The sequence below is a fragment of the Denticeps clupeoides genome, chromosome 19, assembly GCF_900700375.1.
Source record: "Denticeps clupeoides chromosome 19, fDenClu1.1, whole genome shotgun sequence".
In the NCBI taxonomy this organism is placed as follows: Eukaryota; Metazoa; Chordata; class Actinopteri; order Clupeiformes; family Denticipitidae; genus Denticeps; species Denticeps clupeoides.
In genome coordinates, this window is record NC_041725.1 from 15552552 (window position 1) to 15570581 (window position 18030).

The following is an 18030-nucleotide window of genomic DNA, read 5'->3' on the forward strand; positions in this document are numbered from 1 at the left end:
ACCGTGTTACGGCCTCAGAGGTCACCCTCCACACATAAATCACCGGCGGTGGCGGCGGGCGAGCAGGGGGACTGCTGCTAAACCTATTGGCTGTTCCTCGCCGCCACCTTCCTCTCCCCTCTTCCTCACTCCTTTCTTCTCAGTGCAGCCAGAATATACGTATCTTCCCATCCGGCCCTCCTGGAATGAAAATTTTCCCACATGTTGCCGCCGAAAGATAAATTCATTAAAGAAAAATAATCCGTGCACACTGAACCAGGGGACATCAAGTCATTAAAACCTGTCATTTTCTTCCCCAGCTCTGTTTCTCTCCCCTTTGTCTTTCTTCCTTTCTTTTTCCTCCTACCCGACACATTTTGATTGGTTTATTACAATGAGGCAATTAAGGGCGCTGCTTACGAGCGAGCCTGATGAAAACTATTGATTTCTCCCCTACTCCCACCCCCCTCTCCCTGGTGCACCTCGACTTGATAAGTGACAATGTTTTTGATTGCTGTTGACGAAGCTCCTTGGAGTGCTAATTAAACCGGCGGCAGATGTGCAGGTGCTGGGGAAATCATTAGGAACCCGGGCCTGCGCGGTAAATAGCTCACCTGAGGACGGGAGAACAAGAAAGGGGAAGAACACAGGCAGGAAGGGGGAAAAAAGTTCCTAGAGTACGAGCAAGAGAGAAGCTCCACATCGGTGCGTTTTTTCATGCTCGTGCCAGAAAAAGAGAAACAGGCATGGCTACAAAAGCGGCGTGGCTCGTGAGCGATAACCCACGGCCCTCAGAGAGTTCGGCTTCTTTCCCCCGGATGGCTAAATGTGAAGCACAGCTGTGACCGGTCGGATAGGTCTGATTCAGCGGTACTAAACACCGGCACGAAAATTCTTCTGGTTTTCTTTTCCCCTTTCCCTGTTAATTGATGCATCATGAAATTATTGATATCTGGTGCAGCCATGTGCAAACATTTTTCTGAGAGGGAAAGTAAAAGGATCTGGCCTGTGTGCCTCTGCTTCCAATATTGTGTCTTATTGGGACGTAATTATTCGACGGGGCCTGTTTTCTCTCAAAGTGCGAGTGCAAGAGGGCAGGATACGACGCAGCTGAACCCTGTATTTATTTATTTCACTTCTGTCTTTTTCACTCTGTATTACTGCTGCTATTCATTCATATGGAAGGATGCGGACACGTATGGAGTTGGCCTCACCTTAAAACTAAGTGAAATGTCATCCTATCGTAATTAATGAAAAATGGGAAACAATATATATTTTGGTATTGTGTAACATGCTGCGTAACGGTGTAACATTGTATAGTTACATATATATGTGTGTGTGTATATATATAAACGGTTTTTTTTATTAATTGTGTTGCTATCACAAATATGTTACACCATGCATCTATCTTACGCAGCATGTATGTATATATATGGATTTCATATTGTACATGCAAGAGTTAACTTTACGCTACAGTTATTTACTCTTGTGGGAGCTTGTGTTCTATTTTGGGAAATGGCAATTCAGAAACAAGATTGATAACATGATTGATTTTGCACTAAGGGATTTTGGACCTTCAATTAGACCAGGGTGCTTCCTTATTGGCTAATGATGTGCGTGGGAGGTTTGAAGCAGAGGGCAGCTCCAGAAGCATGAATTGAGATAAAAATATAGGACAATGGAATGGGGGTGATAGAGTGCTGTTTTTTTTTTACCATCCAGTGTCATTTAGCTTTGAGGCTTGGGGTGGTGGCACTGTAGCCAGTTAAACAATACAAATGAAGTCCATGGTGCCCCATAAAAACCAGAGGAGCAGATTTCCTCTCTTTGATGATGAGGAATGTCTTCAGGGCCATTTTCCTATTTGGCTTCAAATTAGAAGTGTAAATTAATGTGTTGAAAACTGCATATCGGCTTTTCAAAGTCGTGCTGGTGTTATGGTTTCTCCAGGACTATCAACATTTCTAAATCCATAGCATCTGATTCTACAGATGTGCGAGGGACATGTGTACATGGCTGTTTTTCTGATGTCTTCTCTCCTTACTGAGGCGTCCTCTGCTCAGTTTACGTGTTTGTGATTCGTGCAGGAACTCTGGCACCGGTTTGCTTGCTTTTCAGAAAACGGTGACAAAATAGGCACAAGCTTCCTTTTGAGTGAGTTGGCCTGGAGCCATAAAGGATACAGACACCCGTTCTGTGATCTGATGGAGTATTCCAAGCCTGACCCCCCCCCCCCCCCCACCCCTCTACAAAACAAACAAGAAACGTGACAAGAAAATGGTAGAAGAAACACTCTGCTGAAGCCACCCTGGAGCTGGCAACCTGGTAACTGTGTGCCAAGCATGCATCAGCTGTCACCCCTGGGCTCATATGAATGATGATAGAAGCACAATGGAGCCAGCAGATGGCTGGAAAAATGTTAATAAAAGCACAATCTGCCTTCTTTTTTCATTCTATTAAAATCTCGGTCTCTGCCTTTTTGATCCGGGACTCTGTGTTCTTGGGAATTTCAGACATGGGAGCTCCCTGGACAGCAGTTACTATGAAGACAATGTCGGGAGTGAGATTTGTGACATTTGTTTAATGTTCTCTACTTGTGGGTTAGTTATGTTCTCGGGGTGGATTTGCTCCTCATGGTGAAGTGATGTGGACCACACCCCTCCCCTCCATCTCACCATCCATCCTGTACTCATCCCCTTCACCATGTAGATGAGACAGAGATGGATGGAAATGGTTTCTGATGGGGAACGCTTCACACACAGAATGAGTTCTGGCTACCTGACCCGCCCTCTGTAGGGGAAAATTAATCTGGACACAGGGGCAGACGGGGGGCTGAGATGTCCAACTGACTGTGTGTGTGTGTGTGTGTGTGTTTGTGTACCTGCATGCATCCATATGTGCATTTCCCCTCAGGGCAAATGATAAATAGCAGTACTTTAGACAATAGGCCTTTATCGCCAATAAAACCAGACAAATAGTTTTAACACTATTATAATTAACCTTTATGACATTATATCATTGAAATAGCATTGTAATTGAATTTATTTTCTGCATGCACAATTATAACAGGCCTAACATCCTCATTAATAATTGTCCACAATGTGATTGGACAGACAAGCACAGTCCAGTCAAAGAAAAACGATAGGACCTTTTACTTCATAACAGTCTTTGACGGTTTTTGTGATAGTTTTTATTGTTGTTTAAATGTCTTTTTTTTTTTGTTATATATTGAAAACTCATCATATAAAGTGCATATTATTAATAATTTAATAATCTAGAGGCATGCAAGGAAACTCTATCTGATCTATTTAATGATTTTAAAGGAGGATTTATGCCTTTAATGCATATATGAGGAACATCTCCCCTTTTTGGCTGAGGACGTTGATTTCAGATTTGCAACATTTCAGTGGTCCACCATTTTCCACTGTAGCTGTGTGTGTGGCACCACGTTCCTTGTGTGTTTTAAGAAGTGTGTGAACAGAAGAAACAAACCACAAGCGCCTCCCCCTGCAAGCGATCACACATATTTATTTTGCCTGGTTCAGATAACTGCACACAGACAAGTACAGGAATTTCACCCGGCATATTTATAAACTGCGGTTTGCTTGCTTCATTCTCCTTTCATTTTTTGGCACAAATGCTCAGGCAGAAGCAGGGCTTTTTTATTGCATTCATTTCAGCTCTGCTGATACTTTCAGAATGAAATAGTAATGTTTTCAACAGCAAGATTTTTCCCTTAACAATAGTGTGAAATATGTTTCTGATTGGTGTTTTTGTACAAGCGTACCTCTCACCAGGCCTAACCCATTTTGAAGTAGGAATTTGGCTGATGCCGTTTTGACCACGGCCCAAAACTGAAGGAATCTGGAGTCTGCGTTCACTCTGACAGGTGGCATAGATCCGTCTGTCTGATCCGTGTCTGTGAGCATGTGTGTTTGTCACGTGCCTGATATCTCGCTTAACTGGGACGCACACATTTCTGCAGTTCTTCAGCTTTATTCTGCTGATGCATATGGTCCTCATAAATCATTGTTGTTAAACTCATTTGTTAATTTTCTGTATATTCTGTATTCTTTATTCTATATACATGACTCACTGATTCTTTTTATATGAAACATCATTCTTTTCAGCCAACAGATTCATTGTAATTGCACATGATATTGAAACAGTCACTGCAAGGTCAGTGATGAAAAGTCTGGACTGAATAATGAATTATTTGTGTATGCCTAGTTATCATAAGGCACTGAGATGTCAAAGGTCAGGAGGAGTGTGTAAGACCTTCAATTTTGTGTGATTCTTACTGTGTCTGTCTGTTTGTGTGTGTCTGCAGGGCAATTTTCTCTCCCCATTGTTCCTGAGAGTGTCGAAGTGGCTCGGAACAGCTCCACTGTTGCACTTCCTAAGGTACGAAAGGTCCCCACCCTCAGCACATCTGTGATGTGCTTTCCTCTTCCCACAGGGACACAGGCAGTCCTGTCACTTACTTGCCTGGTGCTTGGTGCTGCTGAACCCAGCCTAGGTCTGTTTGATACAGGCCAAAAGACAGGCAGGTCACTTCACTGGATATGTAGAGGAAACTCATTTAATCATCTTCTATTCTTGTTTTTATGGTTTCCATTGAGAAAACATATTTTTGTGGGTTCCTGACATAGGCAACAATTTGCCAGTTTTCACACAAAGTATTATAAACATTAAAAGTAATAAAATGTCATCTTGGTAATTGAAACATTTAAAACATCAGATTAAAAATATGTAAGTATCAGTAAGTGTCAGTGAATTGTTTTCTGTTAGTAGTTTATCAGTATCATCAAAGGTGTAATTTTCTATAAGTAAATATTTTTTTCCTTTCAAATTTAAAAAAGAAAATTTAGATTAAACTTCTACAGTTTGTGTGTCTGTGTGCATGTGTGTGTGTGTGTGCATGTACGCAAAATCAGTGCTATTGAAGTTCCAGTCCTGTTTGTTGCGTAGAAATCCCAATCCAGATTGTAATTTAGTGTAGTCAATCCAGTCTTTTACTGTACATTGACAGCAGGACAGGCGCCCTCTAGTGGTATCTAGATGTCACTTGTGTCACTGTCACTGCTTGGTTTTCTTGAGAGTGAGGCTGTTGACTGCCTCATCACACCTGACTGATATGATGTTATTTGTGAGGGACGTGGTGGTGCTTTGGGTGTTGTGTTTTTTTTTCTTGGGGTGGTCTGGTCTCTGCTCGTGTCTTGCAAGAGTTGTGAGGTTCAGTTTGGCCTGTCAAGGGCTGAAATATAATAGCTAAATATACACAATTGCGTTAACAGCAGAGGTTTCACTTGGAAATTGCGGAATTCCCAAAAGTGTGAAGCAGACAACTGTGTATGAACGCTGCTGGCTCACGGTCAAGGTCACAAAGTGGGTGGGGCTTCTCTCAGGAGCTCCCATTGGGGTTACGGTGGATTTAGGCTTTCCGATAATTTCGTCATACAGCCTCATAATGGTCATACAGCCTAAACAGTTTCTCTCTCTTTCTATACACACACACACACACACACACACACACACACACACCTGATCACTCTCAGATGGTCTGCTTTGCACTGGAACTCCCACTGTGCTGTTCTTGGCCCAGTGAAATCACCCAGTGCTAAAATATCCACACACTGATCCCATTTGACATCGAATTTGCTATACTACCTCCTTTTACCATTAAAAAAAAATACATATATATATTTTTGTGAATTCCAGATGTTTACCATAACCTGCATGGTAAGTGTGTACCAAATTTAACCAAACTACCAGCTGCTTTTTATATTAAGCATGTTTTAATGGCCTTTTTTTAAAAAGGATGCCAAAAAAAAATGTCTACAATAAACAATGACCAAAGTATTGGTCTAAAAATGAAGGCGAGTTCTATATCCACTAAAGTTATCTTAACCACACACACACCTATAATAACACTTGTGACCTTTCCCATGGTGGCATCACACGCAATGGGAGGGCCTGTGGGGAACCAGGTGGTCCCACAATTGCAGCCCACTTGACACAGGCCAGGACCCGAGAAGACCTTTCTAGGCCTCCACTCCACATGTCAGTCACAGGGGGACGGTGGTGGGCTGGGTGGGTGCGGGGGAGGTTCTTCCTGTTTTGGCCATGTGCACTTACACATCCTGACTGGGGACTGCCGCTGTCAGCTCAAAGACCTCTCACTCACTCACTCACTCACTCACACACACACATGCACACACACACAAACACACTCCCTGAGGGATTTCCTCCCTTTTCACGGCTTGTTACTCACCAGCAGAGGTAGAGGCACTAATTCCTGCTCAGCTTCACACCTGCACCGCGCTGACAGTGAACTCTCGCCGCCGCGGCCACCGTCCGGCCTAATTAACCGGCCCTTTATCACGCAGCAAGCAATTTCTCTTCTCGCTTTCATTTAAGCCTTTCATCGTGAGCCAAAGTGCACAAATATAATAATAATTAAAAAATTGTTCTGTCGCTCTCTTGCTAGTTTAACTCATTTTTTTCCCTTTGCTGCAGAAAAAAATTAATCCATAGCTCTTGATTGATCAGTTAGCCCCATTTAGAGAGTGGTTTGATGCAATCAATAAGTCCTCAAAGGAAATCTGACTATAGTCAGATATTTAATGGTGATTTCATATGAATGGGAATTTCATATTTGAATGAGAATGGTCATATTTCAACTGTATGGTTTATCTTTGTTTTATTTGAACCACAAAAATAGCAATTGTATTAATTTAATCATTGTCAGCATCCTGCTTATCATACAATTTTAAGATTTTTATAAAATGTAAACACTGACTTGTGTTTATTTTGAGAAGTACTTGATTTTTATTATTTTTGTTTAAAGCTGATATTGTTCATCTCTCACCTGGACTGACATCCTGTTCGATTGTGAGTATTTTGTGAGGATTTCTTTTTAGCGTTTAGCACTACAACAGTCATGTCTGCTGGGGGTTTGTCAGAGGCCGGTCGTTAATGTGCCAACGCTGGTGCTCATATCCTCATTAGACACTGGCTGCTGATGTTATTTCCTGTGGAAGTCGCATCACCACAGTCTGTCCCAGTTGGACACTTGGCCCAACCGATCTCTCAGCAGCCAGAGGAAGGTTTTTGTTTTGTCACGTGGGCCTCTGTCACCCGTGAGGAAAAACATCCAGCATGTCAGATACCAAATATCTGCACCAGCTAAAGGGCTGGGGTAACCCTAACTGTAACCCTTAACCCTTAACCTCAGCAGCACTAATGTTATTCCTGGAAGAGGAGCGTCATTAATTATTAACTCTAGTAAACACTAAAACTGCAGTAAACCACTGTGTGAGGAACATTTCTGGATTAAACCCCTAAAATCATAAAACAGTGAGATCATGTGAAACACAGGGATGAAGTTCAGACGCGCTTTCCTCCCCAGGCGCGGCCCTGCTGAATCAAAGGGCCATAAACCTGAGGGGGTCACCGGGGCCTTGTGCGAACGGGGTGTCAGTTTGCGATGAGTAAAGAGGAAACGGGCTCCGTGGCTGCCCTGCCCCTCCCGGCGAGGTGGCACAGCAGTGGGGGGTCCGGCGTGTGAGAATGACATTTCCCTGTTGTTTGGTGCTGAGCAGGGAGCGAGTCCCACATCCACCCCTGGTGCAGAGGAAGTCCCTATCAGAACACAACAGGAAAACGAGCGGGAAAACAACCTGACATCTTTTTGCGCATTAAATCACTTCCTACAGGCCCCACCATGACCCTTATCTCACAGTTTTTTTTTCTTTCTTTTATTCGGTTAATGGACTGACTGACATTTGCATCATCTAATTTAAGAATAACAACATCATGCCGGAGAAATAAATATGTGCTTTTCAGTGAGACGCGGCCTTTCGCTGCTTAAGCAGATTCAATTAGCGCATTCCACATCCGTCAAAAGCTTTTTCAGACTTCTCTTTTTTTTATTAGCGCATGTCCTTCATGTCAGTGATTAGGAACGAGAGATTCGCTTTGGCAGGAGTCCTTTCTTTCATTGGGCTAAATAACATTTCAAATTAATCTGAGTAGCGCTTTAATCAGCAAAGCAATATCATTAGAAGGCTCGCCTTTAAAGTGCTCCATTACATGCGAATTGCGAAGGCGTGGGTGATAAATGGAGCGAGCGTTAGCGTTTTCCAACTATTATCAACAACGGAACAAAGTTCAGTCAAGGCCGCGGCGGTAACTGGCACCAGACTGGGTAATAACTCGACTCAGATCAAAGATGTGCACAGCAGCTACTCAGACGCTAAAGAGATTATAATGGAGCCGTTTATCGAACCCCAAGACCCTCCTCTGATGTCCGCGTTGCTGTAGGATTTATTAACCTTTTGCCACAGTGGGGGAACGGTGTCATCTGGAGAGAAGTCTTCCCATTCTTCCAGTTGTTTTGAATGATCAGCATCATTGAATGTTAAGTGAGGAACATTCTAGCTGCACTCCCTACAAAACCTAGAAATTGTTTTTAGCAAGAGAAATTAAACTAATCTCAGTCTGGTTCAATGTTACGTTTTCATTTTCTGAATGTCTTCAGACAAGCATTTGAAGGAATGTTTAATCGAAGGGCTCCTGTTCTCGTATGGACTCTGGTCTCGAGATGCAGTCATTAGGTCGGTGTAGGGAGTTGGTAGATGAAAAAGTTGCACGGTGCCCTCACCTCATTGCCGATGCAGCCTCCACTATTCACCACTATTTATTATTAATGAATTCCAAATTCAAAGGGTTATGTATATCAAGAAGAAATGAATGATTTTCCACGCCCATGGAGTATTGAAAACCCACAGCTCCATATCATAAAGCATACAATTTTGACATATTCGCCACAATGATTCATTTTTTCTTAAAGAAAACATACAATGTTATCATGTTATTATTTACTGTTATGTGAATAATAAACATAATATATGTAATGTTATAAAAATAAAAAGGTCCTTTTCATAATTAAACTAAAAACCTTCATATAAATGCTTATTATACTGATCACTTATTTTGGTTATTATGGCTCATTATCTAAAGCTTTTTACACTGCCTTTCAGTTTTAATTTAATTTTGGGAGTTTTTTTAAATCTAGTGTTTTTTGGACCGTTTAATTGTTCTGATTGTGTTCCTACAGAAGTAACATGTGCTGTTTAGCCAGTATGTGCACATTATTTGACTGTGTATTTTATTAGTTGTGAAACACTTTGTGCTTTGTAAATACAAGTTACTTACACACTATAAGTATGTCAGATTATTAGAATATTATCCACTATGTATATACCACTATATATATATATACCAGTATATATATATATACCACTATGGGTGGTAGTAGCCTAGTGGGTAACACACTCGCCTATGAACCAGAAAACCCGGGTTTGAATCCCACTTACTACCATTGTGTCCCTGAGCAAGACACTTCACCCTAAATTGCTCCAGGGAGACTGTCCCTGTAACTACTGATTGTAAGTTGCTCTGGATAAGGCCGTCTGATAAATGCTGTAAATGTAAATGTAAATCCAGTGACTCAAAAGTGTCTTAATGTATTTAGGCAATATTAAAGATAAAAGATGTTAAAGATGGCCCAGATCTCATGTTTACCTGTCAGTCATTAACCTGAAGTTTGCACAGAGGAACAGTTTGTGTACTGAGGGGGGTGTCGACCAACTCATGGCACACACACACTGAAGGATATGAATGCTGACAAGCTTGAGGACTAACTTAAAAGAGGCTATTTGGCCCCCTGGGGCCCTTGTGTCAATCCTGCAGGCTGAGCATTGCCCCCCGCCCCCCTCCACTCTCTCTCTGGGATTAAGGGTATGTGCTGCTCTGCGGCTGCTGGTGATACTGGTCTCATACACCTGCGCTGAGTGTTCTGAGTGTGCTGATTAATGGGGGCGTGAAGCACTCTGGACAGGAAATGAGCAGAGTCTGTATGAAACTGTTCATGAATGATGATTCACTGCACGTGGAAAGTGTGAAGGACACAAGCATGAGAGCAAAGCTGAATTAACGTGATGAAACGTAGAAATGTGATACAGTGCAGGAATTGCAGCGTGCAAAAATTATAAAACAAATTCTGCACACAGGTTTAATCTACAATACTAATGGAGATGTAATTTATAGGCAAAAAGAAAAACGTAGACCGAAGCAAATGGAGGCAAGCAGCATGCAAACGGTGGAGGTGAGATCAAATCCAGATGGATAAATGATCAGGTGGCTTGATTAAGCTAAAGATGACTAGATTACTTTTTATGTGATGTGGTGAACACAGAGCCAAGTTTCATCATTTTCATGCATCTTTTATCACTGAAAAATGCCAAATTCCACTTTTATTTATTATTAAAATTCATGATAAAATGAGGGTGATGCGTCTCCATTGAAAATTTTTTGATTGATTTGATGAACTACATGGATACTTCATTAGAAAAAGTGTTGATCAACACAAACCGCACCCACTTCCACCCCCACTGTTTGACTGAACTGAATAAAAATGTGACAAGAATGTGAACATAAATCAGAAAGTAAAACCTATGTGCCTAAGTGACTGAGGAGACAAACACACCCAAACGCTGCAGCACTGCCACTGGAGCCATGTGGGGATCTATAGGTCAATGCCAGTCTGTCAGACTGGCAGTCAGGTGATGAGAAGCAGCTTCTCAGTGAACCCTGGAGAGATGCAGCCTGGATTTACTCCCCTCACTCTCCTTTTCTCCATCGTTTGATGGCGATCAGGGCCTGTCCTGTTCGGGCTCTCAGATGCCAAGTGGCTCCTTCTAGGGCTCGGCCTCTTCTGCCCCCGTCTGAGGGCGCGCTGGCAGACAAAATAAATCATGTTTCCCATTACCTATCTGCTGTCGCCAGCAGCTGTTTATCTGACAGCCAGGGCCAAGACGTCTCCCTCCCTCCCTCTCTCCTTCCCTCGCCCTCTGCCTCTCTTTTGGACTCAGGATTCGTAGAAGACAGAATAAATGTCCAGCCTTTACTGGCCCAGTGCTCTCCATCGATTCATCAAAATGTCTTTATGTTCCAGGAACAACATTCATTCACTGAGAACAGAAGCTGAATTGCTCTGTTTATGTAAAAGGTTGGAGACCTGGTGGGCTTTTTGGTTTGAAACGCGACCCGACTCTGAGGACAGGACGGACTGCATCCAGACCTCACACTTGACAGGCTTTCCTCTCCGCTCGATTTATTAATTGTGTTTGATTTGGCCCTGGAGAGTGAAGGTCAGCATGGCTGAACAGGTCCTGTATGGGTCTGAAATTAAAGCCGCGGTCCGGCCCATTCCCAAGACCTTAAATCCGAAACCGACCTGGACCTGGAGTTGTGCAAAAACATTTCAGTCCAGCATGAGGAAGATTAGGATGACCCAGATGTGCTTCTGGGTGTTGTGAAAGTTCTTTTCCATTCAGTAGATACATTTTCCATACGTGTTTTTCTCGTTTTAGGTGCAGAGCTTCGCATTGTTTATTGTCATTAGAGATGCGAACCTTCACTGATCTCACGATTGTAATCGATTACGGTTATCAATGCACCGATTATCAATGCATCACAATGCATCTCATAATTTACATTACTTCAAATTATGGTGTCAAATATGTCAAATAACGCATATGGCGTTCAGAGGACATTCATTGTGGACGAGGCCAAATTCCTACCCAGAGCAACGCTGTACCCAGATCAGGCATACCTACCGGCACAACTTTTTAACTAGAATATTTATTTCACTGCAGAAAACCACCAAGATATGATCGATTATGTTCTGCATCATTTTAATTTTACGCCTAATTGTATGGATAACAATGCAACATTATTACAAACAATGAAACTCTTGAACATTTACAACTCCAGGACATTTACAAAGTAACACAAACAACATGTGGAAAGAACAAAGTGGAGGAAAAGTGAAAGTGAAGTGATTGTGAAACACTGCAGAAGAGCACACAACAAAATGTGTCCTCTGCATTTAACCATCACCCTTGGTGAGAAGTGGGCAGCCATAACAGGCGCCCGGGTGGCAGTGTGGGGACAGTACCTTCATCAAGGGAACCTCAGTGGCACCTTGGCGGATCAGGATTCAAACCAGCAATCTTCTGATTACAGGGCCACTTCCAAAACCGCTAGGCCACCACTGCCTCAGAGAACATCACAAAATGAATATATTTTTTTGCTCATGAAAACATTGTGTATGAAAAAATAAAAATTGTGGAGTTAGGTCAGAACCGGCGGCTCAGACAAATAGAACAAGAGTTTTATGCTCATACCAGTGTGTGTGATTTGTGTGCTTGTGTGTGTTACTCTGGCACTGGCATTACTAAACCTCTCCTTCAAACACACACTCACAAAGACACACACACACACACACACACACACACACACACTCACACTCCAACTGCCAAAAAATGACCTCGAACAACATTCTCAATCCGATTGATCAAATGTTGCACACGTTGTCATTGTCAGTCGACAAAGAGACACTCAACCATTGAATCTGCCCCCCTGTTAAAAGACTGAGAAAGGAGCCCTGACCTTGGGCACAGGCCAGCTTTATTTTATTGTGGTTTATTTATTTATATTTCATAAAGTGTGCTGAGTTTATCAAAGAACACCCAACCCCGTCCAGCTCTCTTCTTTACACGAAAAAAAGTGTACGCACAAAAAAATGTGGACTGGAAAGAGGCTGAAATAATGATGTGAATTACTGGTGTGGGCCTGTGAGAGTGTGAAGGGAGACAGACGACGGCACGCCGATTGCACCAGGTAGCGGGGAGGTCATGCATTAAAAATGACATCTTTGCAGTTCTGCTCCGACGACTTGTTCATTAATGAGTTTTTTATTTGAGAATGTGCTGAACATTCCTCAGCTATTAAAAAATATCAGTAAGGATTCTGTGTCAAGTGCCAGAGTTAGAGTTGAATTTGAAACTTCATGGTTGTGGTTCTGTGTCATTGTAGAACTCAGCCAGATAATAGGGGTAATGCATGTGTAGAGCAGTTATCTATTTAATACAGTACAATATTTATAGATAAATTAATGATAAAAAATCTAAATAATTATTATTCATATTCTGTGTCATATAAGGATGCACTGGTTGTGAAGTGGCAAATTATTTGTCAGGTAATCAAAGTATTTTTGTATATTTTAGGGCTATTGATTTTATATCGTCTTATTGTGGGCTCTGAAATCATGCAAAATTTTAATGCCCTCCAGAAATATTTTAATATAATATCTTGATAACTACCTTTCAGTAATGGCTTAATATTGTCCAGTTTATATTGTCCATGTATAAACCGGTCCTGCATCATGATGTGTTCATGTTTCTAAATTGCATGTGTGGGTTACAGTTGCACAAAAGGACAACGGACACGCACATTTTAAAATAACTGGCGACCTTTTTAACAGAGCCACGGTTTTCAGTGTTTTATCTCGGCCCAAATGGATTTCTGAAGTGGATACTTGCTGAGGTTTTCAATCCAACATAACCTTGAGTCTATTCTATGTGAAGTCTGTAGGATTTAAGTGCTGATATGACATGAGAAAGATGAATTCAAGCACTTTTTAGCCCCTAAAGACCTGCAATTGTCCAGATAATTAATGGAATGCTAAGAGTGAGGTTCAAGTACTCAACAAAGTTCTTATTTATGTAGTTACTTATTTAAATGACTAATAACAATTTAAAAACATTGATTAATGCCATAAAGATTCCTCTTTTATATGAACTTATGTATAATACATGCATTTGAAATGAAAGGACTGTGACCTTCAGTTAATTCCTTTTAAAAAAATGTTTTTCATGTTGAGGTTATGCTTAGCAGCATAACAATCAGACCAATGGCATTAATATTCACCTATTAATTCTTCTGATAATTTCAAAGTTGACTGAGTCTATATAGTTATATAGTGTGTCCAGTGGCAGACAGTCATTAGGAACAAAATACACACAAAATGAAGGTTAAAACAAAGTTTACAAAGTTCCTTTCATCTATCTTTCCCATCCTTCCAAATAATATGAAGACTACAGAAAGAAAACAGCATGAGGGTCAGCTGAACATATAGAGCAAGTTGAGCGAAAAGCCCAATTCATTGGAACTATAGGGTGTTCCTTTTTTGCTTCTAAAATGTGATTCTTCATTTCCTTCACATCTAAAGATATGAAGTTTGACCCTGAAAACTAAAAAAAGCCAGCGATGAGTATGTCCTTATACTGAACAATGAAATTGGCGCAGTGCAATTTGCTAATTGCATTTGTTTATTTATGGTTATAATTGACTGGAGCTAGATTTGATAGTTAAAAATTGTTTGGTAAAAGGTGAAAAACTCCCATAGGATTCTGTATTGCATTCAAGGGTTAACTTGTCACTGATGGATCAGTGAAATTGTCTCATTATACCAGTTAGTTCTAATCTGGCTTTCTAATTGGCTGATAATTATGACATCATCACATCTTTTTGCAAACATCTGCTTGCATGATGTTTTTTGGGGAACATCTGAAACAAAACGCCAAATTCATATGTAAATATTATTTACATGTAAATATTAACGGGCATATAACAGTGAATAAGAAATGAAATGGGGTGGTAGTAGTGGTAGTATCAACCAGAAGACCACATAGTCCCAGGTTCAAACCCCAGTTATTACCATTGTGTCTTTGAGCAAGACACTTAACTCTGAGTGTCTCCAGGGGACTGTCCCTGTCACTACTGATCAGAAGACTCTGGATAAGGGCGTCTGAAAAATGCTGTAAATATGAATGGAGTGACTGCAAGGTTACACAGTGTTACTGATCAGTCCAATGTGAGAATTCTATATTGTACCCCTAAATGCTTATGTTATCTCCATGTCCCATGAGCCATATATCCAGAACTAGTATTTTTCAGTAACTGTCTTATTGCAGGCCTGAATTGTAAAATAAAATAAAGTTTATATTGTTAACCTGACCTTAGAAATGAACCTTTTAGGAGTTTCGCTGTGTTTGAAAATGTTCTCATTTATGTTTCAGGGTCTGAACAGAGAGTCAGATGGATGCACCATTCACGTCCCAATGAATGCTGAGGCGATTTCGTGCCATGCCTGCTGTACCCACATGCAGTAACTACTCCCGGTATTTACTGATGCGCTTCACACTGCAGCCTGCAAATTAACCAGCTGTTTGCGTAGAAACTGTGACTAAACCAGTACAGATTTGGTACTTTTTTTTTGTCATGTTTAAGTGTCTAACACTTTATTGTGGGAATGACTGAAGTGTATTTATCAAATGTTAATGTATGTTTATTTTATGTTTTTTTTAACACAATTGTGTTTGTTTATCAAATATTATAAGATGTGCAGCATGTGTGTAACTCCATAGAAATGTTCCTTTCGAATTAAAGTGGAATGCCAAACTGCTTTTTCTGTTTCATAGTCTTAATATGTTATTGTTCTATATAGTTATTGTTCTATATAGCGTGTGGTGATGCAGTAACACACTCAATACTTGTTTACTCAGAGGAACAGCAGATCTCGACTTGTAATGATTATTTATTGAAATATGAGGAGGGGGGAATCCATCAGCTTTACGGAATACTGCCCACAAAAGGTAGTGGCATGGCAGAATGTCAGGCGATTTCTGTAGTGGCCAAGAATCACGGTGTTCTGTGTCACCATGTGTGTGTGTGTGTGTGTGTGTGTGTGAGGACATCCAAGGCAGCTGCAGATCTTTAGCAAAGAAAAGACGTGTCATGGATGGCCATGGTGCACTGGAGATTGTCTTTTCACACACTATACAGATCAACACCGAGAAACATCCAGCAAAGTAGACAAAGCCAATCACGACAAAGTAAAAAAATAAAATAGAGATGGCAAAGCGAGACGCAATTCATTGTCATGAGTCATCGCTGTCACCTCAACGACTCGCATTTTGTCCCTCAGAGCCGAACAGAGGGAAACTGAGAATGCCAATAAACCAGCACTGACCAGAACAAAAAGCTAGAACTGTAAAGAGCGGAGTTCACTCTGGTGTAGTGTGCCATGTGTGTGTGTGTGTGTGTGTGTGTGTGTCTGTGTGTGTGTGAGTGACATGGCTCAGGTCTTTTACATGTTTAGTAAGACAACCAAAAAATTCCACAATCCGACAGTAAGGAATGCCGACTTATCAATGGGAAAAATACAGAAACAAGTTTTTTTTTCCTCTCTCTTTTTTGTTGTCGTAAGATTCTGTTAATAGTTTATGATGCAGAAGAGGAGAGTACACGAACCAGTGGTCTTTGGTTTAGAACAAGCATACCGGAAAAACTGGCGATCTGGAAGGAACAAAAAATAAAATAAAATACAAAGTAACATTTAGCTATACCTTAACTTAAATACTATTAATTCGTTTTTTTTTATAGTTGTGAGGTCATTTGAATTGCTTTGATAATTTAAAAGGTCATTCTTTTGTTATCCATTGTTAAAAAAAAGAACATGCAACAGTAAACAAGTGTTTTGGCTGTGAAACCCTGTGCAGACACAAGATCGAAACCAAGACACAATAAATTACTATCTCAATTTTCATTTTTTAAGCTTAACCAGTGACATATATTAAAAAGTAGAACATAAAAACAGCTCTACAAAAAGAACTTCATAAAAGTGAACCCTTGTACAACGTGTGTTCAAATGAGGGGGGGATGGGGGGACAGCAAACAGATAGAAATTCTGATTTAAGCGAGATTCCTCTCTGATTTTAGTGTCTCACGACATACTTAAGTACAGGAAACAAAAGAAATAAAATAAAGCATTGGCAAGACGGGGGAATAAAACACTGTACACGCCGGAGGGCAACAGACTGCAGGAATTGTCATTCGGGAAAAAGAAATCCAAATAAAAATCATTGCTTTGCAATTTGCCTCATCACAGTCACCTCCCATGTGACAACACAAATGTAAACACCTCTTGTATTTTTTTTTTTTTAAATTTACATTAATACTTTATATATATTTGTACAATATCTCATTTCACATCTGCACGGTTAGCTAGCATGGCAATGAAATAAGGCAAGACTCTGAAAAATTGTGACATCACAGATCGCTAATACTGATAGTTAAGGTCGAGTCGTCGATCGCCGTTGTTCTGCAGCAGGCTTTGGTCTTTGTGTCTGACAGGCAGTATTTCTTCGTCTCGTCTTGCCTTGTTCAATGGTGCATTGTGGGAATCAGACGTGGTGGCGTTTGTTTTTGGTGACTGCGGATGTGCTACCGAACGGGGGGGTGAAAGGTGTATGCAAACAGAACGTTTCAAATAACTTATGGTATCATTTTTCTATTTAGTTTTTTTTTTTAATACACCATGAGGTAAATAGTTAATGATGAATTTTCAGAATGACCAAGAGGAAGAAGGGACTTCCATTTTTAAAGAGATATTTTTGTTCTCTTTGCTTCAATATGTACATGTTTGGTGATCTACTGCAAATGAGTCATTTGTTGGGGCACAGACACCCAAGGGCCTCTTTGGGTTTCTCGGTCTGAGGTCAGTTCACCTTTTGTGCCTTAAAACAGACAGGATGGGGTGGGCAAGGTTGCTCGGCCTTGTTCTGAACAGTACCAACTCGTGAAAAGCCCTCAGAGATGCGCGATTCTCCAGAGGAGCACGGGCCGAGTCTGCGTTCTCGAGTTACGTTTTTCTTTTCTGTTTCCCACAGGTGAGCCGCACAGTGAAAAATGAGAACGTGTCAGAATGTCACGATTCCGGCAGGTATGTGGAAGTGTGGTGCACCGGGGTCCGGGCAGGACGGGCAGATGGACGTGGCTCAGGCTCGCTTGGCGTGCAGCATTTCGATGAGCAGGTTGTTGCAGGGCACGTCGCCGTTCAGGTGCTTGTAGTAGAGATACTCCTCGGCCTGCAGGCTGATGGCGCGGATCTCTGGCAGCCGCAGCAGCAGCTGGCCGAACTTGTCCGTCTGCTGGGGGTAGTTGCACATGACGTAGTCCAGCAGCGCCGCGTTCACCTGCTCCTGCACGCTCTCCACCAGGTGAAAGTTCTCAAGGTTCTTCACGTCTGCAGGAGAGATTCATAAAGCACTTTATACGTTTTATTCTTATAACAGGATT

The 18030-nt window shown here is 41.3% G+C and overlaps 2 protein-coding genes across 2 annotated transcripts in view; one reads left to right on the forward strand and one right to left on the reverse strand.

Moving 5' to 3' along the window:
• LOC114769042 (adhesion G-protein coupled receptor D2) overlaps window positions 1-15356 on the forward strand; it is a 56967-nt gene extending 41611 nt beyond the window's left edge. The window contains exons 24-25 of the mRNA XM_028961720.1: window positions 4310-4383; window positions 14970-15356. Of these exons, the coding sequence (XP_028817553.1) occupies window positions 4310-4383; window positions 14970-15062 (167 nt within the window). The 3' untranslated portion in view covers window positions 15063-15356. The remainder of the gene's footprint in view (window positions 1-4309; window positions 4384-14969) is intronic.
• Window positions 14908-18030, reverse strand: part of nr5a2 (nuclear receptor subfamily 5, group A, member 2) — a 39507-nt gene continuing 36384 nt past the window's right edge. Inside the window, exon 7 of the mRNA XM_028961721.1 lies at window positions 14908-17977. Coding sequence (XP_028817554.1) covers window positions 17730-17977 — 248 coding nt within the window. The 3' untranslated portion in view covers window positions 14908-17729. The remainder of the gene's footprint in view (window positions 17978-18030) is intronic.